The 27,990-nt window shown below is 37.9% G+C and overlaps 1 protein-coding gene across 1 annotated transcript; it reads right to left on the bottom strand.

The window, feature by feature from the left end:
- Window positions 1-8: 8 nt before the first annotated feature.
- On the bottom strand, window positions 9-27,881 carry LOC104904382 (phosphatidylinositol 4-kinase alpha 1). The gene is made up of 26 exons (XM_010692611.4): window positions 26,528-27,881; window positions 25,361-25,702; window positions 25,126-25,287; window positions 22,287-22,457; window positions 22,023-22,181; window positions 21,815-21,942; window positions 20,493-20,799; window positions 17,360-17,528; window positions 16,689-16,906; window positions 13,422-13,580; window positions 13,109-13,291; window positions 10,493-11,014; window positions 10,038-10,397; window positions 9,395-9,609; window positions 8,512-8,695; window positions 8,276-8,412; window positions 7,995-8,145; window positions 6,687-6,953; window positions 5,456-5,533; window positions 5,323-5,370; window positions 3,988-4,160; window positions 3,410-3,605; window positions 2,189-2,329; window positions 1,025-1,233; window positions 625-786; window positions 9-491 (listed from the first exon to the last, which is right to left on the bottom strand). The coding sequence occupies exons 1-26, from the start codon at window positions 27,515-27,517 to the stop codon at window positions 233-235; spliced, it is 6,090 nt and encodes a 2,029-aa protein (XP_010690913.1). The 5' UTR covers window positions 27,518-27,881; the 3' UTR covers window positions 9-232.
- Between the last annotated feature and the right edge of the window lie 109 nt (window positions 27,882-27,990).

The raw sequence follows: 27,990 nt of genomic DNA, 5'->3' as shown, positions 1-27,990 counted from the left end.
GACGGTCATTTTACACAAAAGAATGTGCATTTTCATTGATATTTGCAAGATTATGCTATACTTTACAGACAACCAGAGGAATACCACACTTAATAAAATCTAAAATTGCTAATCAAACAAGCCCCTAATCTCAATGTGATTCCTCGAAAAAATTGCAGCTATGTCACATTAGGTGACAGTGCCTTGAACAAATAATTTACACCTTGACCTTTAAAAAATATGGAAGAAAATACTACTTTTCTATACCTTGTTGCAAATATTGTATCAAATCATACCCTGCAGTCGTCCATTTGTTATAGGCATCAGTACATACACCGATCATGAAATTGGCTGCTTCGCGTTCACTCATCTCAGGGTGAAATCTTTTACGAAGATTATTAATGGGCTCACCCCTGCTGAAGCAAGGCAATCCACTGTCTGCCATCATTGCTACAGTGCTGATGATACCCTCCATATAACGACGAGCAACAAGGTATCCCTTAACACACAATCTGTAACAAAAAATTACGCAAGGTTGGTAATTGAGAGATACATAAGGCAGTGATGTGAACGGGATCTGATTCCAGTTCTTAAATAACGTTTAGATCATACATTAATAAAAATAGATAAATCGTCTACTCTTACCCCACAAAAAGATGCCAAGTATCACTTTTCATAGTCCCCGAAGGATCAAGCAGTTGAGTCATTTCATGACTCAGCTTGAAGTGAGCACTCTCAAAGCGCATGTTTCCACCAGGAGATGTTTCCAGGATGAAGCCAAAATCAATATGAACAAGCCTTCCGACACTGCATCATCGAAAATGATAACCAGCATTAATTTTGCTTTTTGAAGTTTATAAAGAGGCACGCATAAGATGATAAGAGCAAAGAATTCTTAGGGAATCACCTTGAAGGGAAATCAAAAACAGTAAACAGTAAAAGGGCAAGCGGACCATTACTTCAGTACAAAGTGATGAAACGATTTCAAGACTGATTTAGGATATCCTTAATAACTAAAAGTATAAATCAAGTCCAGAAAACGCACCTGTCAAAAAGTAGGTTCCCATTATGCCTGTCTTTCGGCTGAAGTAGAAGACTAGCCACAGCATACCCAGCACTGCTGATGAGGAAGTTCTCCCGAGCAGTTTCAAAACTTTGTGATCCAACAGGCCCATAATCTTGCTGAAATATCTCATACAAGCCACCATCATTAGTTTCACCCATCTGGCTTCTACTCCGTGTATTAGGCACCACCTGCAAAACAAAATTCCCTTAATAAATAGAAGATTGATGTGAATAACATGTTCATAGATATCCTAATTGCCTAGGATGAGAACACTTTGCTTGGATATGCATAGCCCCATGCGGCACACCCTGTCTCAAGCTTCGTCCAGGAACTTTGATGTGCCCAGATCTCCAGTTCCCTGCCGTGCACAAGGGTTCAGTTGTTAACCTCACATTACATCTCAGAGACCATGATTTCAAATCTCACACGCTCAAGATCTCCACTTTCACAAGCAATGCATATGGCTTGCAGGTGTCGCAGTCTTATATCTCGATAGCGATGTCACCAAGATCTAAACACCATGTCAGAGACATGAACAAGGCGAAACAGGCTTGAGTGTGTAGCAGGCACAGCAAATGAACTCCATTGTACGGTTACGTAATGGCTGTTATGTAACAGGTTTTGAACTTGCATACATAACACTGCAATAAAAATCACGTCCTTCTCGCCGCACCATTCAAACAGGTGGATCCCTCTCACTAGAGAACAATCAACACCCCCCCCCCCCAAGTCAACATTTATTCAATATTCTTAATTCCTTATGACTTGCCAAACACTGGATAGGATCCTCACTGAGAATAAGGATTTAGAAATACACATATGTTGGTGCAATAGAAGTTTCTACAAAGCCTATCAAGAGAAGAAAAAAAAAACTACAAGCAAATCAATATAACACATCATCGTCAGAAAAAGTACGGTTATCACTTATCAGGAATAAAATCTTTCATCCGCCAGTGAAGGCAACAAATCTTTTGGACTTCAATATATTGAAAGAAAGATCCTGAATAATTCAAAACTAAATAACTTCAGATTATAGATGATATAGCTGACATTGTAACAGAAACAATTTTGCATCACAGTCTTCAAATTTTAGAAAGTTCAGTAGTGCATATAGAGATAAAAACCACTGCTGCACAAGTTTACCTCTATAATTCCTCTCTCGGGACCAGTTGGGAGAACTCCATAGGGGAAAAGATAAAGATTTAGTCCAACTGCCTGGAAAATGTCTTTAAGAAGAGCAATCACTTGTAAAGCAAGAACATCTTGCCGGCAATCATCTCCAACCTAGAACGATTACCAACTCATAAATACATCTCAAAAAACTAATCCACATACAAACAGAACAGGTGTACAATAAACCAAATGTCACATATAGGCACACAGAAAAAAGCCAAAAATGAATACTGCACTCGAGAAATCATAACTAGACAAAAGCATACTTCTGAAAGTCTATGGCAAGTAGTAAAATTAAGATGATTAATTTGTCAAAGAGTGATCAGAAAAGTGGTCATAGACTATAAGACTGTCCGGCATAATCCTAAGCTATCTTCTCCTAGGCAGTGAAGCATGGCTGCAGGAAGCTGCATGCAGCCAAGAATCCTAATTGATAATGATCATTATCAGCATGCAATCTAGTTATCAAAAAGATTGGATTGCAATGTCTGGATGCACCGACAGTATTATTAACTCTCGTCTAACATATAGTGAGATTTTGAACATGAAAACTCAAACTAGAAACTAATATATGAAACTAATAGTAATTGAAACTGGAGTTTAGAAAATCAAAGAGGTAGAAGATTCTGTGAATGGCATCTTCAATGTATTCAGCAACCTTGACATTTTCTAGGAAGATTGCCAGGAATTTCTTTATTTTAGGCCAGTCTCAACTCATTATTGCAACGACTAAGAAATATCAATGTAAAGTTTTCCTTTGACAAGCTCCTTCACTAATAGTACCTCCGTTTCTCAATAAATGACGCTTTCCTTATATGTATATGTCACAATAATTGACATCATTCTTAAAATGGCAAAAAACAAACCCTTTTTATTACAAATACGCCACTAAAGCAAGAGGGGTACTTTTGTAGTTCGCCCCCTGAATTACCTTACTTTCAATGTCCCAACTTTCTCTCTCTAGATTCCTTATTTTCCCCACTTTCTCTATGTTTCACTTATTAAGAAACAGAGGAAGTATTTCAAAAGGCAAAGATAACACAACTCATATCAGAAATACACAACATCCAACTGTTACCAAGGAAAAACAGTGCTAACTCAACACGATTGTGACTACTTAAGCCCATTTAATCAGCCAGAAAAAAGTAACTGGACCAAACAAATCAACATAACCACATTATGGTGGGATACCTTAAAAATACAAGCTTGGGGCTTCACATCATTTGGATCTCCTTCTCTATCCACCACATTAAATGTGATCATGATAGGAACTTTTGCTGCCGACTGCAAAGGAATTCCACTATCAACCTGAATTCCCCTAACAAGCTTACTGGGAGCAGTAGGCAAGTAGAGATCATCTCCCTGCATCTCGATCTTCTCTAATTCCCTGGTTGTATAACACAGAACATTGATAAAAAAGACAGGGATGATATTTACACAAAATAGTGAATGCTAATTTCCATGGGCTCGTTTGGAAGCCAATATGAAATGGTGGTTATGGTAATAAAGATTATAAATAGTTTTGTAAGGAAGTCTCATGCCAATGCCCACGGTAATGGAACTTCATCCAAAACATGTGCTTTTCTTCACTACTTTCTATTACCACTCAATACCAAATTTCAAGTGGCAAAGGATGATAATATAAATTTATAAAAAGAGGCATTTAAGGATCGACAAACGTTATTTTGGACATTGACTTGGAAATTGCTTTACAAATACAACGATAAAATCATAACCATTACCACCATTTCTTATTGCTTAGTGAATACCTGCGTATACCAGCACGTCGCTCCTCCTTGGGAAGTGGAAAGAGTACACCAGATATAGATGTGACTTTGTCAAAGAAATCAAATTCTCTCTGAAAAATATCAAGGGCTTTTGGACTGAAACTGTCGATAATTCTCTCCCTAACTTGTGGCAATAGGGCGAGGAATGCACTATTCTGTCATAAGGTCAAAAATGTGTTAGCTCAAGAATAGCCTCCATGGAAAAAACTAGTTCCGATATAAACAAATGTCTATGCTTCCAAAAATAAATAATCAGACAAATACAGCAAATTCAACTAGGGGGAGGGTCAGGATTTGCCGATTTGGAAAAATATGCTTAACAGAATTTAAGGCACAAAAACAAAGGATAGTTGTAGTATTGCTTAATTCAGGGAAAGTAAAACCATTACAACCCTTGCATTCGAGAGGTGAAGACTCTCCCAGAGATCTCATTAATATCAAATTAATTCCTGCTTACTACGTAGATACTATTTATAGGCTACAGCTACTTCCTCAACAAAAATATTCTCTTACATATGTCTAGCAATATTCTTGCTGCCAAATAACAGAAAGGAATAGAGATATATAAGTGGATGGAATTCCATTCTTGCCCCTCCTCACAAAGGTGATGATTGGCCTTGTAGGAGTGGCTGGATTATCTGCATAATACTTGTTCAAGAAATTAAAAGGTAGAAACAGGCAAGAGAGGCCATATCATAAATGATGGAACACCATGCATTAGGATGAGCTAGAGGTCGAGGTTGAATGGCTAAGCAAGGGGAGAAAACTTCCATTCAACGGAGAAGCTTAATCAAAGATTACACTAACAAGTCAAACACCATAGTTACTCAAGAAAGTCTAGTCATACTCACACTTTACATTTTCAAGTTGTTGCTATCATGCCAATGTTTCATCATTCCCCTAATGAATCTTGTTCTTATAATTCCACCACTTCAAAGGATTGACAAGGCGGTCTCTTGTACATTTCCGATGGAGTTGAACATTTGTATTCTTTAGTTTTGGGTTAAATGAGTCATTGAACTGTTACTGCCTCATATTTGACGTATCCAAAGGTCGGGCATATCGGATTAAGAATCCATACAGAACAATCTCTGTGTTACTTACGAGGCACATTATGGTTGGATATATCCAATCCTCCAGTTCCCGACCAAGATGGGGGTTTGACAGAGGTATTGGAGTACTGTTGAGTATCTCTAAGAGTTTTTTTTTTTTAGAGGAGGTTTCATCAGATCCCTTTCCGATATTTGTACTCCATACGCATACACATACATAAAAAGAATTAATGATAAAGCAGAAAGGTGAAGGAACCCAGAATACCTTCTGACTGTCGACCTCTTTACTCCCTTCCGGTTCACATGTCTCACCCTAACATCATTGCATAAATATAGTTAGTTTTCACTAAAAAAAAATCAGAGGAGATTTGCAGCCGCATACAACCAATTTCAGGTACCTGTAAATGCCAAATGAGAATATGCGCAAACACATCACTCCGTTGAGCAGCTCTGAGCAAATATCCTTCAACTAACCTCTACAAGACATTAAATAATTAAACAAATAAATATATTTTAATTAAATAAATAGTAGACTGAGCAATATCACCACAGAAAGGAATACTAGAGCTGAATGGTGTTGCTGAGTTAAGCCCACAAGAAAAATATACTTCATTCGTTCTAGACAAGTAGCAACACTTTCCTTTTTATGTAGTTGCAATATAAATGCAGCAATCCTATTTTTGGTTAGAGGTTCTCTTCATTACTTATTATAGGACAAAGGAAGTATAAGGTATAAAAGTTTCACGAAAATGAGTATACGGCTAAATGATTAGCTCATTTCTAAATACTGTACACAAAGGTTTTGACTAGAGATGTGTTAAATTCACAAGAAAAACACTTGATAGTTTAGCATGTGTTCAGTTTCTCAGCGGGAATGCGACTGTAGCAGGAGAGTATGTGCATGACATAAAATGCTGTCGGTCCATGTTGCTTGAAGAGGATTGGGAAGTAAAGGTCGTTCATGTTTATCGAGAGGGAAACCGTGCGGCAGATTGGCTTGCCAATAAGGGTGCCGCTCAGTCTTCAAATTTCACTTTGCTTGATTTCATTCCTACTGATTTAGCTAGGATTTTAGAGGAGGATATTCGAGGAGTTGCTCTTCCTCGTCTTGTTCCCCCCTAAGTAGTTAGTTGTTTTTGTTTTTGATTTCCGTTGTTTTATTTCTTTGTTACGGTTGTACTGCTTTCTTTTTCTTTGGCTTATGCCTCTCTTGAATCAAAAAAAAAAAAAAATGTAGTTGCAATATAAATGCAACACTTCTATTATTGGTTAAAGGTTCTCTCCATCTCTCTCTTCATCACATGAAATCCTTAGAAGATGTGCATCACCCTACATTGCACTTCTTATAGAACTTCGTATAAGCCATAAAAGTTCCACGAAAATGTGTTTACAGCTAAAGTATTAGCTCATCTTAGAATACTGTACATGCAAAGATTTTGTTTAGAGATGCTGACAATAGACACAGTAGAATTTCTTTGACCAAATACCATCATAGCAAATAATAAAGTCCTGTTGAACACCTTATCGTTAAGCGGTTATGCCCTGAATATCTAAGGCCCCATTTATATGAGTTGTAATTAATTATATATAGTATATAAGATAACAGCCATAGGGTATCAGGGAACTCACCCCTTCATCATAACGCAGAGCCTGCACCAACTGAGGCATGAAAAACGTGACACGGTCTGGAGGATATGATTCTAAAACCCTCAGCACATAGGCCATCACCCGTGGATGACCCTTATACGCAGGGGTAAGAAAATCGAGAGCTTTAGTTATGGAACAAGCAGCCCAATGAGGCAATTGTTGCAGCAACATCGAATTATCATCCACTGCCTTCGGGGTAACAAAATATGCAAGTGCTTCAGGTATACATCGGAGCTCTAATATATGTGTCTGCAACAAAATACACATCGATTAATTAATATTGAACAATATACCACAAATATAAAAACATAAAGGCAAATTTTCTGCAGAAATAATGCAGGTGCAATTAGGAATCAAGAAAACAGCATCTTTTGTTTTCAGATAGTTACTCCACTCGACCACAAAATTATATGGTTGACTTTGAAACAGTAAACTACAAATTCTTGTTAGTAGTGAATACAAATTTGAGAACAAAGAAAAAATCTAAGATAAAGTGTTGGGAAAAAGTAGAAGTGGGTGAACAGATTGTGCAACTTATCATGAGATATCCACAGGATTGGAAAACATGCAGATTTTCTTGGAACGAAGAGAGTACAATTTAGCAAGTAACTGTAGCAGGAACCATCATTACACCAGAATCACTGACACATAAGCTTGATAACCCTAGAGCCCATGGTTTTAACTCAACATACACAACCCCCTTTCCCTAGCAACTAACTTGCTGGTCAAGTGGGACCTCACCACCTCAACTTATCCAGACTAAATCAGCGATACTTCCCATGAAACTCCTGCTCCGGGCAGAATCTAGACCTCTTTCTATTTTCTTTTGTCTAATTTGAAAAAAATAATGAAAAAGAAAACAATATATGGGTGTACGTTGTACGTTAGACAGGAATGGGAAATAAGATCTGCTTGGAAGAGACCATTTAATTTATTGTCATCCAATATGCAATGCAACATACCACACATATCCTATTAAATTTCAGCTTCCAAAGCAAAATTTTCTATAATAAAGATCGCTAGGTACCAGGCAGCACAGACCAATAAAAGCCACCTGACTGAAACCACCCCAAGCAAAAGGTCGTCAAATTGCAAACTTTTAGGCAATACTCCAATAAAGCAGGCTTCACCATCACTCTTATGGCGTTATCCCAACCAAGTGACTCCAAACTAACACTAAACCACATATGAATGCCGATCAATTACCATGATATCACCATTCACCACAAAGATTCCTGAACCCAGTTTAAATCCAGTGCGTATAACCATGAGTAAAGAAAATAAACACACCTGAACCAGCAGGGTGATCTCTATTTTCAAGGTTGCATTTGCAGGGAATCGTGAGGCTAATGACAAAGCAATTCGAGGATCCACGGAAAATGCTGTTCGGGCATACTCAACCCATCTTTCAGAGCTAATTTTGGGCCGAGGAGTGTAATCCCTAAGAACCATAAGTAGCCAAAAGCAAACAGTTGAGCAATATCAAAACATTGATCTTCAACTACCAAAGTTGTGATCTTATAACCAAAATCCTAGTATATGACTTAAGGACATAAAACATAACCAATTACTTTGAATTAGTGGGTTGTGCCCAAACTTCAAGTCTGTCAGCTTCATGTTGACACAACATCAGAAGCAAATGCTTCCGCTTTTCTCTCCCAGCAGAACAGTTTTCCAGGCACCCCCAAACGGGGTGATAATGATCTCTCTGCAGCAAATAAAAAAGGGATCTCACGTTACATGCCGATGAACAAGAATGCAGATCATATAAAAGACTTATTCTGTATACTAGGAACAGCAATCATACCCCCTCAACTAAAGAACCCCCATTCTCACGTGTCTGTCCTTTTGGATCTGATGGAACATTATCGATTCGCTCATTCATAAGAAATTGAGCAAATGAAGAAACCGATTGTGCCTCACTGTGAGCAAAATTCTTGCTCCTCGTATCATACCATTCAGGCTCATAAGCAAACCATCCTAAACAAGCCCTGCATACAGGTGTTCTCAAGTATAAATGTCTTTGCTAATGAAAAAGTTAAAAGATAAAATAAATTCAAACCAAAAGAAGCTATATAGGGGGATCACCGCCCTAATTGTCTAGGGAATGATAATGAAAATATACACATACGTTACAGCAAACTAAGATCCTTCCTAAATGACTGTTAATAACACAAGTAGCAAGCCACCAGATATATCAGGCATTTAAGCAAAACCGCCCAGTGATCCAACTTTTTAGACTTTATGTTTAACATGTCAGTCACACCTTGCGCTGCTTTCCAAAGACATTACGATTTTAATGCCTGAAAAAACCAATCTCAATTTTTGTGTAAAATGTAATTCCTATCATTCAATTTTCAATTAAAAATTAATATAGATCCATTACGGTTCTGATGATCTCCGACATTTTAAGTAATAACAAGGATATTTCAAGTCATCATCCCAGTGGAATTATAATTTGAAATGCTTGAATTTATACTAGCGTAAGACCAGATGAGTATAATTTAGACATTAACCAAATATGAATCCATCAAAAGGTAAGTTAGGGTAAGTCCCGCTGGCAAAAGTGATAATTAAGATCAATTTTAAGCAAAAAAAAAATCACATATGGTAGTTTATTTAAACCTCCTAATACATCACGTGATTTCCCACAAGTATTACAGTAAAAACAGCCAGCTCAAGACAATCACCTATATATACGGTCTTCCAGAAGCTGAAGGCCTGTTCTGAAGTTCTGCAAATTGCCTTGGGATTGGCAAGAACAATACTTTAGCCCGAGAAGCATTAAACTGAAAAATGTACCCGTAGCAACAGGATGCCGTGAAAAGCTCCAGGGAAGTTTGGTGGTTCCTTGAAACATTCTACCAAATAGCAGCATCTGTTCGACACTATTATGTCTAACTACCTACATCATTTATATCATTAATAAAATTGAAAAAAAAAAACTGTGAGTAGTTAACTTCATCAAAAGGTACAGGGAGCACAAAGATAGAAGCCTTGTCCAGTAACAAGAATGCGGAATCCATTGCTCAACAACATTACTAAAGATAATGAACATGCAAAAACAAAAAACAAAAAACCAAGTGGAAATAGCCAAAAAGTTCAGCCACAACAAAAAAAAAAACAGTATGTGCAGCAAAGATGTTTGCAGCAGTTACTATGCCTCATAAACAAGCAGTACATGTGCATTGCTAAGAAGGTATGAACAAGGTTGCAGCAATTTGAGAAAGAACATGTAGATATACACAGTTAAATGTAATTGATGCAAAAGACTGCCCTCCCTCCTGCAACCCTTAAGTAAAGCAGAGTTAAATATCAAGTTCAAAGACAAACCTCAAAACGGTCGATCATAAATCCAAGCCAGAGTCTATGAGCCATAATTTGCTCCACGGTATCTTTTTCAGGTAAAGCTTCTGGCTCCCCCGCAGAAAGATGGGGTCGTAATTTAGTAGACGGTCCAGAACACTTAGCATCCAATGCAAACAGGCCTCTTTTTGTATCGATTGTCCATAACCATGCATCCACAAGTTCAGCAAGGACTAGACAGCCTAGCTGCGGTGCAGCAGAAACCAACCAAGTCCACACAAATACTGCAGTTTCCATAGCATCAGGGGTGCATATATAAGCAGGACACCAGCATAGAAGGCGTAATAGTTGGGAAAAGTACTCCGCATTTGTTTTTGCATCAGAGCTCTATAGAGGAAATTCACAAAAATTGACGTGAGAACTACTTCAACACATAAGCAATCAGTATCTGGAAAAGATAAATGTACCATAAACAAGCGTACCAAATTTGAGAGAAGCAAAGCAGTTGCTTGCGAACATGCTTCACGGAATGATGCCTTCTCTACTGTTCCACCTTTCTCTGCAACGTTGACAAATTGCTGAAGCAAATGCACAAACTTTTGAAGCAGAATTGCATTGAAATCCTCAACTGGTGGCTGAGGAGAAACACCAGATCTCAACCTCTGAAGTCCAATACCAATACCAAATCCTGTTTGGGCACCGGGTTGCAATCCACCAATGGTATTATACAGCCTTCTCATTCCCGAAATTTCTCCAGCAAATTTGGACTTCACAGCAGCACTGGTTACACCAGTACTAAGCACCTCCAGGCTGATGGCTTCAGTCAAGATGAAATTTTCCCCAGACGCCGCTGCTGCTGCAGCCATGACTGCAGGAATATTTGCAGTTCTTGCTCCCGTCCAACAATTGTTTTTACCAGTGCCTATGCGTATCTCAGTTAACAAGGATACCACATCTGTAGTAGGCTGTGCTCTCTCTACTGAGTTTGGTTTGCATAGCTTTTCCTGTATACATTTGAACTAGTTAAAAAAATTATCATCTGGACTGGAAAAGAATCCACAGACTTTTATTAGAATCTCTATTCCATCCTTGAACAAATGCAGAAAAATGATAAGCGTAAGTGGCACTAGAAAATATAATGTAGCATCCTCAAAAAGAAAATCAGCCAGCTCAATATGGCTTTATTCTGTTGCCCTTGCCAGACATACAGAAGGTTCGACCTGCAAGGACCGGATGATTTTCTAGAAATCAACACCACTGGACCCCTCTAGCCATGCCACCACCATAACTTTTTCCAATTTTAAATGGTAAGGGACTCTGAGACAAAGAAAGAGACAAGAAATGTTTCAGACCCAAAACATGAATAAAAGGTTAAAATGACACAGGGACCTTGGCACATGAAAAATCCTTTCTTCGGTACCCAACAAAAGCTGGTTAAACACTCTGAGAAATTGACCACTCCAACTCCAAGAAACAGATAAAACTCAGCACTTGAATGTATAGAAGTCACAAACAGCCACTAACTTAATCATCAAGGCTAAGAGCCTCACTTCAAGGGTCAGCTTTCCTACATAACTCCCTCCCGTCACCCTAGGCCAAAGACTCATGAGAAGCATTGAGTGTAAGGTAATATATAATCAAGTTTGAAAGCACACAAGGTCAAATTTCAAATAGCAACATGGCACACTAATGTCTACCAACATCAAAACGCCTACGTCTTCACTACTTTTATCAGATAAACTTTCCCCTTACAGTTACATAGTCTAAACCAGTGTCGCATAATTCGCAAATCACTCCGAAAGTCGGAACGGAATTCACTACCCCTAGGTGAATTCGGTTCAATTTAGGTTTGCAGTATGCTTTAAGAATTAGTTGGTAAGTTAAGAATGTGGGATTATTAATTTATATAATAGTATACCAATTAGTTTATTGACTTGTATTTCATAATAAACTTTTCAGCTGCCATTATTAGAATTACTATTTTCTCTATTATTACTTTCTTATTTTATTGCTAATAGGTAGTATGGTAGTGGTGTGTAAAATAATTTTTGTAACAATAATTTTATCTAACAATATATAATGTCGAAACTTTTTCAGCATTCACCTACTAGCTACTGGTTCACTTGCTTGAAAATAAGCAAATAGTATTATTAAAAGTTAACAAGGGACAAAAATCATAAAGTCAAAAAGGCAAGTTGGTAAAAATTGAAACAAGAAACTTCATCTCACCCACTGACTCATGTAGTCACGTGTGTTAGGCTCTCAGCCAAACCAAAACTTCAAAGAAAAAGTAAGAGAGAATAAATGCATGACCAGTGTGCAGCAGCTACCATCTGCACTTGCCAGAAAAGGTTGCCAGCAGATGAGCACTCATCAATCATACCAAAAGACTCGACTCGCCCTTCTTAATTACATCTTGTGAATTACGTCTTCAATTAGCAGATCTAGGGTTTACCATTTGAAACCTATATCTGAAAATTCTGCATTTCTCATTCCAGTTAATCTTTCAAACATGGACAGAAGATGCCATTAAAGCCTTTAGTTACCTAGTCTAGATGTTCCAACTCACAAACTACATAGATTTGGAACGAAAACGCACAGCGAATTAGAACGAGCGACTCAAATCAAAGTTCACTTGGGTACCCCAGGAATTATGTAACTCTAGCCTAAACTCTAAACCAAAATTCAAAATGGACTCTCTATGTGCCTATCAGTTGTGAGCTTGTGGTGTGACTCCCCGATAATGCATTTTGAAGATTTTCTAAGTCTTTTCATATTTAACACCACCCCTAGTTTTCTTCCCCCTCCCACCCACGGGTTTAAGGTTTAGAGTTAATGGTACTCTGTAAGAAAATCAAATTATCATAAGACAGCAAGGAAGATCAGAAAAAATAGACAAGGTTTCGGGAACTAGTAGAGGGGGGGAAAACCTAAAAAAAAAAACTACTAGCAATGATCAAAACTCTAAAGCCACTTATTTCAAGTGTCAAGGAATACATAACCAAAAAAGTGGTCATGCAACAACTATGTTCCAAAAATTTGTTGAGGCAACTTCATAATACTTTACAGGAGAGAATCAGGAAGATAAACCAGCCAACCTGAAGAAGACCCTGAGCAGTACACGGAGCATAGGAGAGTGATATTATAATCCACTCCCTGACTACCCTTTGAAATAATGATCGAATAGCAGCTGTGCAGGCAGGATCATTGACAAGTGATGAAGATGTGTCACTATTGACAGAATAGAGTAGCCAATCCATACAAGGTGAGTTCCAAAGGATCTGCAAATAAAGATTACACTCAAGTTTCACTGAGAAGGAAGAAGGGAGCGTGTTTTATTTAAAAATAAGCAAAAGAAACCAGAAAATCAAATAATCCACCTGTGTTCTTGAGTATAACAAATAAAATTACCTGCGGAAACTTATCTCTAAGTTGAACCAGCAGGTTTACAGATATATCCCTTACATGCTCTTCCCTCTGGGACATGGCTTTTATGAGAAAGGAAGCATGCACTGAGAGAGTGGAGTCTCTAGCATCAGCTCCATCACCTGTTTCGGATATCCGTTCCTCCTGAAAGATGATCCAGATTTGATTTCTTAGGCAAGGCAAATTCTTCTCCCACTCTCACTCTCTCCCATCATAATATTATATAGATAGCCCAAGCCACAAGCAGGGTGAAAGGTTATCAATAAAAAAATACAAAAAGTAAATCTGACGTTACCTGAAGATTATAGAGAAATTGCATAAATATGTTTCAGATGGCTATGGATCAAGGGGTTTTGTGGGGGAGGCACAAAGCCAAGATTAAAATCGAAGATCAAACTAACTTACATGTCCTACACTTGATAAAACTCCGTTTAGGGTTAAGTAGATGTAGACCAAACAAAATTGACTGTCCAAAACTCCAAACTAGTTTTCATCTCCTTGCTCAAGGAAAATACAAAAACAAAAAACTGGGGTACTCCACAGATCCATCAACATCACAGGTACTATGCTTTTCCATTTTGGCATAGAAAATGAGACACAACATAGCAAGTTTTAAGCCTGAAACTCTACGGAATGCAAGTTGCCAATGTCACATTCAAACAGCATAACAGAACACGAAGAATACTGCTCCATACTAAAAACTTCTCTTCCTAAGAAGTTGGTCATAAACTTTTACTTTTATGTATCCTGAGGAAAAAAAAACATTTAAATCAAAACTTTGGGTAAATTTTAAATAATCTTGCAAAACTTTGAAGAGAATTTTACGAAAAATTGCCATCGCTTTTTCAAAGAAGTGCTAGGAACTAAAATCATCAGGCTAAACACACAATCTTAGAGGATTGCAGATAAGAACTTAAGGCGCCCTCGTTAAATAGTCAGTCATGATTTTATCTACACAATCTAAAAAAGGAGGATGACAAGGATGAAGGACACCCCTCAAACTACACAAACACTAAAAAAAAAAAAAGATAACTTGAATCCATGACCTAACACAAGTAAGCATGGTTATTAGGGTAGCCTAATGGCGAAAGGATTAGGGTCAATTTTATAAGGCTTTTATTGGACTGGACTTTAATGGACAGGATCATTATTGGATAAGGTCATTATAGGGCCAATAAAATAACCCAATAATTTTGAAAAATAAAATAGATATTGCAAAAAGAATTACATCTACGGATTAGTATTCAATTATACTCACTTTTGTCTCTCTCCGTTCACTATTTTTCTTGCCCGTTTATTGACTCACCCATTATCGGCCCGCTATTGACCAGCAACCCGCATTGGCCCGGCCAATATGACCCTTTATGAATCAGCTCTTTTACGACCCGACTCGCTTTTGACCCACAAAAACCCTGACACGACCCGCCCAATAACCACATCTAAACACAAGTAAGGCCCCAGAAACTCATCAATTGTTCTCCTTCTCCGTAGACCACATACTTGTTAATAGTGTGTTTGGTTAAAAATTGTGGGGGAAAGGGAGGGCACTGGAAAAGAAGGAAGGTATCAGGAGGAGGAGGGTAGAAAAGAGTGAGCTTCTAATTTCCTTCCAAATCTTTCCAATCATGAGGATGTGATTTATATAGGGTGCATTCTTTTCATCTTTCATAAATAAGTTTCAAGAAAAATAAGTTCTAATAGGTTATATAATAAGCTTTGATACATAGCAATAAGTTCAGATAAGTTCCAATAAGTTTTGATAAGTTATAATAAATAGAGATAAGTTCGAGAATAATCAGATGAAAGAATGCCCATCAAAAAGAAGGAAAATCGATCCCTAGAATTTTTTTCCCTTCGCTTCCCCTATGTCTTATCCAAACATGGGAAATATCACTTTCCCTTTTCCTCCAAGTCTTCCTATGTGACACAATGAAAAGGAACCAACTGACACATAATGGCTAATACATTAATTATGCTACAGGTTTCTCTTGCACACTACATATAATAAACAATGCCACATCATACCCCAAAATCCCTAAAGAAAGATCAGTATCACAAGGAAGGGGTGATTCACATATTCAACTTCACGTTTGGAAAAGGTTACAACCACTAGCAAGACTGAAATTCCTCCCCTTGAAGGCTTAAACTACTTTCAATTGCCAATGCGGACCTACAGCCCATGTTCCATAAAGAAATGATGGAAAAATGGAATGATTTGGTGGAGACCAAAAAGGCTAGAAACTTGACCTCTTCGAGCTAGAACTTCCGGTGCAAAAAAGAAAACAGCATGTAAGAAGACGAATGAGTTATCACTACCCACCAAGTTTTCGGGTTCGCGACGAATCATTACTCCCGATATCTAATCCTTCAGATCAAAAATTTGGCAAGACAATTGAAATTGTTTGTTGCTTAAAACCTTTCCAATAGTTGAACATAGTTTTCACAAGATATAAAGTATTAGAAGAATTAATAAATAAGACAAAATTAACCCAATTGGCCAGACAATAGGTTAGTAGACAAAGGTCTTAATTCTTAACCCCTTCTAAATTACCACTGAGGTAATAAGATCAGCTTAAGAAAAAAAGATTAAACCTCGACTTTGATCTTGTAAACCCATACCGATTCCATCAAAGTGTTGACTACTTCATATATCAACTAACCAACCAAATAACGCATAATCTGCATTTCAATGTAAGTATCTGTGTCGCGTCCAAGACAATCCAACATGGGCAATTGGGCATAGACCTCGAAAATTCAAATTCGTACAAAATCATTGAAAATTTTCATTGACCTCGGCCAGTGTCAAAGCAAGTCAGTTCTAGTACCAATCATAACAATGTCACTACAAACACAAATGACACATTCAGAAATGTTGTTGAGACAATCACCAGAACAACCTACGTTGGGGTTTAGCCAATGGAACATTTGTGTCATTTCTGTGACTAACAAGTTCCCCTAAGGTACTCATACATTAGTTTATAAAAATATTATCCCATGGAAACAAAAAAAAAAAAATCAGGTTCCGTATTTCACGTAGCATGTCATGACAATCAAACCAGGTGCTAGAAAATTTTGCGCAAATTGGTATCAACCAACCCAAGATCACTAATCAGGAAGATAGCCAGTACTAAATAGTTCAACTCATGTATCTATTATCCACCAGTGCATCTGCATGAGTCCAATCACCTAATCAATTAGAAACATGAAAAAATATAAGACATGTAATTAATGAGCATAAAGTGAGAAGAATACCAGCCATGATACGGCTGTTTCAAATGCCTGATGGACTGTGGCGGTCAAACACTGAAAAACAGCAGGTGCGAGATTTGGTGTCTTCAAATATTCAAATACACAGCTGAAGGCACTTCTAGAGGCCGTTAACTCGGAATCACCGTTAAGAATGCCTCCATTGCTGCTGAAGCGTATAACCTCCAAAAATGCCACAGCAAGCAGATATGTAGCTTTCACGCCTGAAAGCAATTATCATTGTCAGAAACACGCTTCATTAAGATTTCAAATTAGTACAGTTTCATGTAAGAAAGACTCTTATGATAAAAATCCAGGGAGATGAAGGTTACCAAGCAATGCCTATAGACAGCTCATTTGACTCAGTTAGACGCAGCAAGGTCTTTTCTCTAGCAGTACCATTAGTGCTAACAACTCGCTAAAGTTTCTAACTAATCCTCAGATGATGAAGACGTTAACTATCAGATATTATAATTGTCTTCCTTCTTTTACTTGATTTAATTTATCCTTTTTTTATTTGTGTTGGGGGTGTGGGTGCATGAGAGGGGGTTAAGAGACTTTTAAAGTTTCAGAGAGATATTTGAATAAATATCAAAATATGTTTCTAGATAGCTTATTTTAAATATGTAGTTTGAGAACTGTTATTCGCTGAATAGTTGTCAAAAAGTATCCTAAACCTGAAATTGTACTCATGGCTCCAGCATCAACTCGTCCCCCCAATGCAGCAGAAAGAGCACTTCTTTGGGTTGCAGCAGCCTTTTCATTACCACTTCCATGACGGCTACCAGGATTGTGAAGAGCATTTAATTCAAACTCGTCTTCGAGCCACTTGACAGAGCTCACTACCTGAATACAAGGAAACTACATGAGCAAGGAACTGAATGGATTGATGCTAACAAGAGCCCTGAAACCTTATAAGACACACACAGGTTAACCTAGCTATATTTATGATGAAACATGTAGCTAACAACTGACAGCACTATCTTACCCATAATAATAAAAAATTATTTAATAAGTCCAACAATTCATACACCAACAGGAACAAGGCAATAGCAAAAAGAGAGTACACAGTTAGAGAACAAGTCATCCTCAGAACAGCAAACACAGATTACAATTTGACCAAGTTTCTTTGAATCTCACCTACTGAGAAACTTTTAAAAGCCCCAGCCACCTTAGCCCATAAAGAAAAAAAAAATAGTTGATTATATGCCCACTTGTTAAAATGGTTGCCGAATAAAAGAATACAATTTCGATCTAACCAGACAACACAGAAACACCATGAAGCCATTCCACCACATTATCTTCTTCTCCTTGCCCCCTCCAAAAAGGACCAAAACTCACAAAGGACCAACAGCAGCTCCAGAAACAGTGAAAGGGTGACCCAGAATTCTCCTAAATAAAGCAAAAACCTCCTCCAAATATAACATAACACCTCAGTGAAGGAAAACGTGTAAGCATATATTGCTATCGCCTTGACACAATATGTAAAAATTTGGGCGAGAAAGCCATCCCTGGTATGGGGATACGTAAATGAAGACCCCAAACATTGTCAACATGGAAAGAAGAGACGAACATTATGTAGTATGGACAAATTTAATCGTGGGACAAACAAGGCAAAGGCTGCTCCTGCCTCCTGTCTCCAGACATTCTCCCAGAATCTAAAGTGGTGACTATTCCTGACCGGAAACCTGATATATGAGGGAACATTGAGGACACCTTAGATTTTTCCACAAACGATGTAATATGCCCACCCTTTCTGGAGTAACCCCTATATGCTCTCTATGACACAATGACATACTCAGGCTAAAGATTGGAAGACACGCACAATCACTATCCCACCACAGGAATACTATTTCTTGAGACCCACCTGCCAAGCTCCTAAGTCATTTTGCTTTACGCCCAAGCACCAAATCCCATTGCACAAGATGTTCTCTTCTCTCACCATCGACGACGTGACACACTAATTCATAAATATTCGATATTTCAACAACTCCTAAGCCATATTATACCTAGCATAAGTGTATTGGAAGGATAATTTTGACATATAACTATATAAGCTTTTAAGTTTGTTTGTTTGAAAGACTAGCAAGTGATTTAGGGAATGAAATTTTGTTGAAACTAGATCTCTGAGTCTGACTCTATAAAGAGGAACACACACACACACACACACACACACACACACACACACACACACACCTTCAAACTTTCGTTCCTATTACGATGATTGATTGGAAGGATAACTTTATTATGTAATTTCTTTCCTTTTAAATCAAATAAATCACATTTGTTAAAGATGAAATGCACGATTCTAGTATCTCTATATGTCCATCATCAGCATCTCTACAACACTTTAATACATCAACAACAATTTTTCAGGTATCCGTTAGAAAGAGATCTTACAACTATCGCGAACTCCTGGCAATAAAAGAAACTCAACTTAGAAGGTCTAAATTTATAGTGCGATTTCAGGTGGGGGTTGAAAGAAGCTACATAGAACCACCAATGCATTTTTCCCTTGTAGAAGAATGACGAGCTTGAGTGGGAAAGATGATACAGGGAGGGTTAAATTCTCTTCCTTTTTGATAAACAGATCCTTCCAAAGCAGTCAGATGTAAGAAAGCACCCCATTCCATCCTCTATCTCCTCTTTATTGCTCTAATATACTTACTTTTCTTCTCTCTCTTTCCTCCAAAACTTTAAACCAAACACGATCCTATACAAAATTCAGGTTCCAACACGAAGCAAGACACGATGACCTTACCTCATGTTGTCGAAATTTACAAGCGATTGAAAAAAGAGAAACCAACCACACTCAACCAAATGGTTATCTCAATTAAAAATTCACAAGTAAATGTATATATACAGCCAAATTAGCCCAAGAATCGATGCTTGGCACCTCTTTCAAATGCCTAGTATCTCTATAATATTAAAGAAACTAAAATTAGTATATATATATAGGCAATATTTGATTTTAAAGGTCTTTCCATATATCATTTGTGATCACATTAAATACAAACCTTCAGATTCAATTGTCGTATTGTTTGAATGCTTCATTTCATATAATAAATTGGTTTAAATTATTTTAAAACTTATGGTAATTCTATCAACAAAGAGATATATTATGATTATAATGTATTATAACCCGACACAGCCCACGAGTCTAGTGTGTGTGTGTCTCTATAGACTTGTTCATATTTGATTCAATATTATATGCGTCCTATACTCCTATCGAGCTCTGCAAGTAACAGTTTCTCCAGAAGTTCATGTTGCTAGGGATAGGTTGCATAGACTTTGACCACCTCAAACCAGCCTTGAAGCACATCTGACATCCCACAGGAAGAAGGTAACAACCATACTGGGTGGTGGTTATTGCTCATCAACAAAAGAGAGCCAATTCTCGCAACAACAGACAACAGATAACACATCAATACTTTAGACCCACCTATCAAAAAAATAATTAGACCCAAATCGCCAGAGAGTTTATTTTTCCATCGGAAGAGGATGCAAGCCTGACACATCCCGCAGTCAAACTCACAAGTGTCTCCCATAACATCCATGGTACTACATGTACATAGGTTCTAATCCAAGGTAGTAAGAGCAATATTTTAACTTTGTTACCAACTGATGTGCTGAATTTTAGATGTTTTAAGATATTGCAAAAGACCTAAACAGTAAAAAAAAAACATGACTATAAACCACCAGAATGCACAAGAAAGCTTCCACAACAAGATGCCACTAAAAGGAAAGGAAAAGATAAAAAGCGATAGCAAAAATTGCAAATACACGTCCATAATTTGCAAATCAACTTACAAGTGGCGGTGTGGCTTGAGCAATTTGCTGTATAGCCGATGCCCATTGGCTATTCCACAAGTATGGTCCATCAACAGCTTGAAGTTGTATAGTACTCATGCTTCCAACACCACTCAGACCTGTAGACACAGATTTTGATGGAACCTGATTTTTTTGAATGGGAGGTGCTAGTCCAAAAAGAGCAACATAAAACCACAAGTTGCGAAACATCTTCAAAAGCGAAGGCTCGATATTAGCAGTTGGGTCAAAATCTGAACAGATTTCTGCAACAGCTGGCATTAGAGGTCCTAGGAAGTCAGCTCCGCTCCTGGAAACAGTTGTTACATGCAGCCTTTTGAATAAAACTTTATACAAATATACTACTTCTAACAGAATCAATGTAGTACACGAAAGGACAAAAAAATGGTCTTGTTAGCCCACCACCATATCTCACACTCCTTGCCCTTCTCTCTCTACATTTGGTTATCATCTTCCCCTATTCTATATAGACAATAAAACCAATTCCACTTCTTCAATTTCCTCAGAGATACCCCTCTTGCTGTCCACCTCTATCTTCTTCCCAGTCTCTCCACTACCATCACCATCATTTTTACTGGCATTCCATCAAAGATATCTCGGATTTGTGGTTGCTCCAAATTCCAGCAATTTTTTGTCAGGGTCACTATTAATGTTTCCCACAGTTTGTCCACTTCATGAAATTTCCGCAGAAAAAAAGGACGGTGAATTTTCAGATAGATGAGGGGATGGTATTCTCAATCGAAGCAATAGGTTTGATTTTTCTCTTTTGAGGTTTTTAGTGATAGACATAAAGACTTTAGTAAGTGAAAAATACATGAAATATGGTGATGTATATATTTGGTGGTGATGATGGAGCATTCTAGTGAAGGACTAGTAGTTTTGGTGCAGCAAACCAGAAACAAGTTGCGATGGTCAGTGGCGGATGTGGTAGAAAATTTGGGGTGGTGGGTTTTCTACATTGGCCTCTTGGGTGTTGGTGAACTGATCAATTGTAAAACGGTTTTCCTATTTTCATAATTTCATTCACATGCCTTTGCTCTCAATTGCTTACTAAATAATAATCTAACATGCGTTTACATATACATATATATCAGCAAGTTTTCCCACCCAAAGAGCAATACCCACTGTCATCTCAATAAAAAAATACTCTCAACTTTTAATTTCCAGCGTTCTTTTACAGACTTCTTCTAATCCACCATCAAAAATTGGATATACATGTTAAGGGGCGGATTACGATACCCCAAAGGACTCGGGAAACAAATTCTACTTGATCATGCTTCAAAAATAGAAGAGTATGAAATTACCTTCCACCTTTAGACTCTGCAGCCAAGCCTACATCTGAGCATAACGAGAGCAGACGGTGGCGATAGTCAGACCGCAATTTAATTTCCGTCAGGCCTTGGGCAATCAGAAGAAATGCTGCAGGAAGAGTCTAAAATAGAAAACCAGTAAGCATGTCCGAACCTAACTAACACGACAGTCAACTTTCAGAAGCAACATCTTAAAATATACCTCAACACGCTCTGTAGTAGCTTCCTGTGCCACAGTTTTGCTCTCTGCAGATCCTACATTTGACAGTTTGCTCAAGTAGCTTCTAGTCATCAGAACAATAGTTTCTCGGTAGGACTTCTCAAAGCCTAAGCTGGCTAATCGAGCAACAGCATCAAGAAGCTGCAGCATTTAGAATATAATTAGGTTTTCAAAGCAAGCATACGTAAACATATCGATACCATTAAACAGCAGCTCAATTGTTTGTCTTAAAAATAGTTTCCTTACACGAAGTCGCAATAAGCCAGGAGTTGAGGCTTCGCCCTCTTCCAAGCTTTCAATAAATAAAGGCAATATCATGTCCACCACCTCCGATTTTTTAACACACATGTTCAAGTCAGCCAGCAATCGAATAACATTCAACTGAGCTGTTGGAACAGCAGCTTTTTCTTTCATGCCCTGAATGTAATTTAATCAATATAAGCAAATAGATAGATAGATAGATAGATAGAAAGATAAGTAGATGGGTAAAAAAAAAGTTAGAGGTAATAGTATGCATACATAAGGATGTAGCTTCATAAAACAGCGAAGCACCATAAATCAAGAAAGAAAATTTTAACTTAGATGAACTCAACCTATTGAAAATCTGAGACACACAATATAACCTCAACTATAGCCTCAACTCCTCAAGTCCTCAACAAAATTGGTTGTTCATAGCCTCTTCAGTTTCTGATTTATCGTGGACTTCCCCTCCTAATTTGGTGTGAATTCTTACCGGAAGTTCTATCACCGGTCTCATTTAATGCATTTTTGTAGCAAAGTTGATAATATGGATTTTATTTTTACAACTTTTTAGTTGGTTTTATTATTGTCACACCGATAATTGGGTTTATCAGTGTCAAAATTTCCACTTAAATAATTAAAAATTTAGAGTTAAATCTGAAAATTTGAAAAGTATTTAGTAAGACATTCTTCAAAACTCCTCAACAGCCTATGCAACTACTAAACTAATGTTGCCGGAAGAAAAAGGAGAAAAAGAATACACAAGGAATTTCTCTAACTCTTGGTCACAAAACCAAAACAAAAGCAGAAGACGCGTTAACTTTCCAGGTAATGGTGCCTATATAGATCCTTCACCAAAAAGTTAGCACAAATAATCCATATATAATATCTCAGCAGAATCAGCTGAGTTGCCACAAGAAGCAATACCCTGTTCAAGCTACAAAATAATGATGACTCTGGAAAGGAAAATTGCAGGCTACTCCCTCTTTTCTTACTCTCAGAGTTCCTTTTCTATCTCTTCATGTCAAGCTATCTTTGACAAAGTGGCCTTCAGTTTCCTTACTTCAATAAAGCCCTCAATGAAGCCAGGGAAAAAAAACGCGGTCGCGGTCGCGTTCTCGGTAACGGTCGCGTTTTCGCGGGAACGCCCCGTAACGGCCAAATAGAACGTTTCGCAGTCGTCGCGGCGTGAATTTTGTAAAAAAATTCACATAGGCAGCATTTTAACTTTGTTTTGTTATCAATACAACATTTGGGGTACTTTTGATGGAAATTACTCTTTTTTTTTTTGGTGCAATAGTAAAGGTGTGACTAAGTGTGGGAATAAAAAGAAAAAGAGAATAAAAATAGGGGACAAGAAAGAAAAAGGGAATAAAAAATAAAAAAAAAAGGAAGAAAAGAAGACAGAGAAGTGGAGAACAAGCGAGATATTTTATCTCAGTTCTCACGTGACTAGCAGTCACAAAATAAAATGAAAAAGAGAAGAAAAAAGAAGAGAGAGAAAAGAAGAAGAATCCTCAGATCCATAAAAGAGAAGTAACCTACTTCAACAACGGCCGGCATCCACCGGCGGCTACGATGCCAGAAGCATCTAAAGGTATATCGCCGGCATTTTCTGTCATGACCGGTGAAGCAAGGGCCATCATTTTCCTCCCATACACATATTAGGGTTTCTTTAAAAATTAGGGTTTCTTTAAAATTAGGGTTTCCATTTTAGACTGCAATTTGAAGTAATTAAATGAAATTACTTGAGGGTTTTGTGTCGAATTAGAGCATGAAGAAGCCTGGTAAGATTTAATTCAAGAAATTTTAGTCCGATTTATGCTTTTGTTCTCCTTTTTCCTTCTTTGCCTCGCGTTTTAACACAAAGCGGCCAAAAAACCGTTCTAGAACGCCGCAAATCCGTTATATAACGGCAGAACGGCCGAGTTTGGTGTGAATTTCCTTCCACCGTTCTAGAACGGGTTTTCTCGGAACGGCAACTCTCAAACCCGTTACAAAGCGCCCGTTCTAGAACGGAACGGCCGAGTTTTTCTTCCCTGAATGAAGCACTCGTAAGGAGAGTGGAGACACTACAAGAATTATTCGTGGGGAGATGGGAGACCTCACACAGAGTAACCACAGATCAAATAATTGTTTTCTATAGTCCCACAAAACAAACTGGGCCCATTGTTATTTGTTAGGTCTTATGCTCATAGTATGCGTGCCATTCTCAGTGCATCAACATCTCTAACCGTTCGGGTCATACTAGAATGTTAACTCATTCTTAAGCCACAACTAATCCTTTCCAATTTGCACAATAACCTCAAAAGAAAGTGAAACAAACATATAAGCCGAGACCATGTTTATCATCGATCACTTTAATTTTGTTCCAAAAACTAAGTCTCCGTTATCTGCAGCAGTAAAAGTGTAAAACATGATATAACAAGGTCCATTTGAAGAGTAGACATGAAGTAACAGAGAATTGTGTGTCCCTAAGTTTGTGGAACGGCAATCAGACATCCAAGAAGTCAATGGGATCTCCCGTCTGAAAGCCATACTTTCACTTTAAACTGCAGCAATGATATTGCTAAAGAAGAAAACACTTCAATTCAACATAAACAGGAACCCTAACAAATGCAAAAACAGATGACGACAGGCAACCATAAAAACCAATACTAAATGAGCAAAAAGATGTGTAGTTTCTCAATCAAACACAGTCACATCAACAGATGGCAGAACATTTCACGTGCATCTGAATGTGTAGTACCACAGATAAACAACATAAGACATGCAAATTGATGACTCTGTCCTCAAAACACGTCAAGTTATGCTGTAATAGATGCGCAAAAGGAGTACACGTTACCTCTTCATCATAGTCATTTCTCCCACGAATACTGGTAGCCAGGCCCAAGATGAAAGTGTCGACGGGAGCTCGGTCCTTACTCCAGCCAAATTGAACGATCTCACAGCTTGTTCTAAGGACACTCTCGAACATCGCCCCCTGGCTACTCCCCCAGGTATCTGCCTGTCCAGAATTTAGAACATCATTACACACTATAAATAAAAAATCTAATTGAGTTGATGAAATCTAGTTAAACCTGTGCACAAGCAGTAAGAACCAAAGGTTTAAGACGAATCAACAGAACTCGCAGCAATTGTCCACCACGAGCAATTGCTATCTGAACAACTCCAGAAAGAAAATGGCTAAAAAGCTCTTCACAAATTCTCAACTTCCTCCAAACAGAAAGTAGACAGGCTTCCGCTGCGTCTATCATCAATGCAAGAGTCTCAAGCAACAACTTCTTTGTCGACTTCACATCACAATCAAGCGAAGTGAGACATTTTATTTTTAATTTAGCTGCAGCTCGATAAGCAGATAATTTGGCATTTATTCGGGCTTTCAATACTTGCCCATTTTCAGTCCAATCCCGCTTTCTTAACTGCTCACAACAAAAAATGAAAATAAAAAATCAGATCATTTTTCGGACCATGGTCAATCTTTACATTTGATAATTCACGCACCCCCACTGAAACAGGGGAAGGAAAGAAAGGGGATAAAAGAAGAAGAAAAAGAAGAAGAAGGCTTCATTAAGGGCAAGAACCAAGTGATATTTACATAATATGCATTACGCAAACAATAATTTGGTCTATGTTAGATATATAAAAGGATTCAAGCCCTTTGGAAACTCTATAAGATTAGAATAGCTGATTTTATACCTTTGCAAACTTCAAAAAATAAAAAGTTATAATTCTGATTTTACTTTGTTTCAAATTATTCTCTTGGATTGCCTTACTATAATAACAACTTATAAATTTCAAGTCATGCATATTTATCAAAAGAAAGGCTGTAGGTTAGCTATAGAAAATGACTTTGGATAACAAAATTACAATATCAAGTTCATAAATTGCAAAAGCACTTGTCTTGAAATTTCCATTGTCTATACTCTGTAAGCTGGCCCTAAATACTTCCAAATGCTATTTTAAAATGTATAAACCATTTGATTCAACTCCTTGCACGACTTTGAGTTTTGCAAAGGAAAACAATCAACTAAAAGTTGCTCCCCATGGAAAAGGTGAAATAATCGTAACTAGTCCGTGTGATCATGTTAGCAGAATTCATCTCATTATCACAAATACTTCAGTGAAATAGCAAACTCAACTGCAATCGCGTATCAGTCATTCCAAACAGGCAACATAATATACCTTTTAACTTGATCGTCAAGCCACAAAGCGTTAATTAAGACATATTCAGCACAAAACTATACCTTTAAAAAGTTGGAGGATGACTGCAGCTGCCTCTTTGCGACTAACCTCACTTGCTCTACTAGTGTCTGATCAATTTCAACTCTATTATCCAAAATAAAACCAACCAATTTGAACACAATCTCCTGCCTCTCTAAGCTCTCTACAGACTCTTCCTCAAAATTGGCAACCTGTCGTCGAACATGACCCCCACTATCCAAATTCGAAGTAATGCTGCCCACCCCGTTCATCTCAGACACACGAGATGAGGTGGTGCTCACAGCATCATCAGCTACATTCCGAGAACCAGCACCTGTGCCACCAGACGAAAGAGAGAGCTGGCTAGCCTGGTTCATAGGACTCGGGCTATCATGTGGCTGAAAAAAACTCAAACTCGCCGGGGAACTCTGAAAAGACGAAACTCCAGAAGCAATTCCAACATCTCTAGGAGAGCCAGGATAAACAACAGGCACTTGTTCTAACAAAATGTTGATCAATGTCTCAGCATCCGGCGGCGAAATCCGCGGAAAACTCTCCGACAGACACGTCAAAAAAACCTTACAAATCTTCGATTCATCAGAGTTACTACCACCATTATTATAAGCATTATTAAAAGCAGAGATCACAATCTGTCCTAAAAATCCAGCAACCTCATCAGCGAATTCCTCCGACAATCCAGCCGCATTCAGAACATAACGAAGAAAATCCGAGTAAAACGAAGAAATAGAATCATAACCAAACGACTGAGGCCAAAAAGAAGGCCGAAACGACGACGAAATTGAACGGAGAAACTCAACAACAACATCTCTAGGACGATTATCGGAAAGATTAGAGCATTGAGAGAGAAACCTGGAAACCGCAAGAACAGCATTAAGTTGCGATCGTGAAATTTTCGGCGATCCAGATGAAAGAAACTCATGAGATGGACAACGACCGCAAATCCAACTCAATTTTTCCTTCAATTTCGTCGGATTCTTCGCAATCAAGTCACATAACTCCGTCAAAGCTTCCATTGAAGAAAATCTTCGATTAACCTAGAAAAAATCTCTCACGAAATTGTTAGGGTTCGTTACATAGATCAAAGACGTTGAATCGCGAACATGAAATTGAAATCAAACGAATAATGCATGTAGAGGAAAAAAGCTAGGGTTTTGAAGATGATGAAAATGTTGGAAGAAAAGATGATGATGATGATGTTGAGGTCGTTATCATGGCGTTATGGCTTTCTGCCATTGTTTTCCGCTTTTGGTTTTTTTGGGGAGGAGGGAAGAAAATGGAGGAGAGAGAAATGATGGATGGAGGGAGAAGTGTTGTTAAAATGAGGGGCACGAACATAGTTTTTTTTTTTGAGTTACAGACTGTGATTAATTCGTTATGACACGTTGTTATTTTTGTTAGAGAATGAATCACTTTGATATTATTTGGACGGGTACTGGCCCATTTTCGACATAATTTTTGGGGTTGGGTTTTGTGCAATAACTCGAGA

The sequence above is a fragment of the Beta vulgaris genome, chromosome 9 (genome assembly GCF_026745355.1).
Source record: "Beta vulgaris subsp. vulgaris cultivar EL10 chromosome 9, EL10.2, whole genome shotgun sequence".
NCBI lineage: Eukaryota > Viridiplantae > Streptophyta > Magnoliopsida > Caryophyllales > Amaranthaceae > Beta > Beta vulgaris.
The sequence above is the reverse complement of the archived record's forward strand: the minus strand, read 5'-3'. Positions and strand labels throughout refer to the sequence as shown.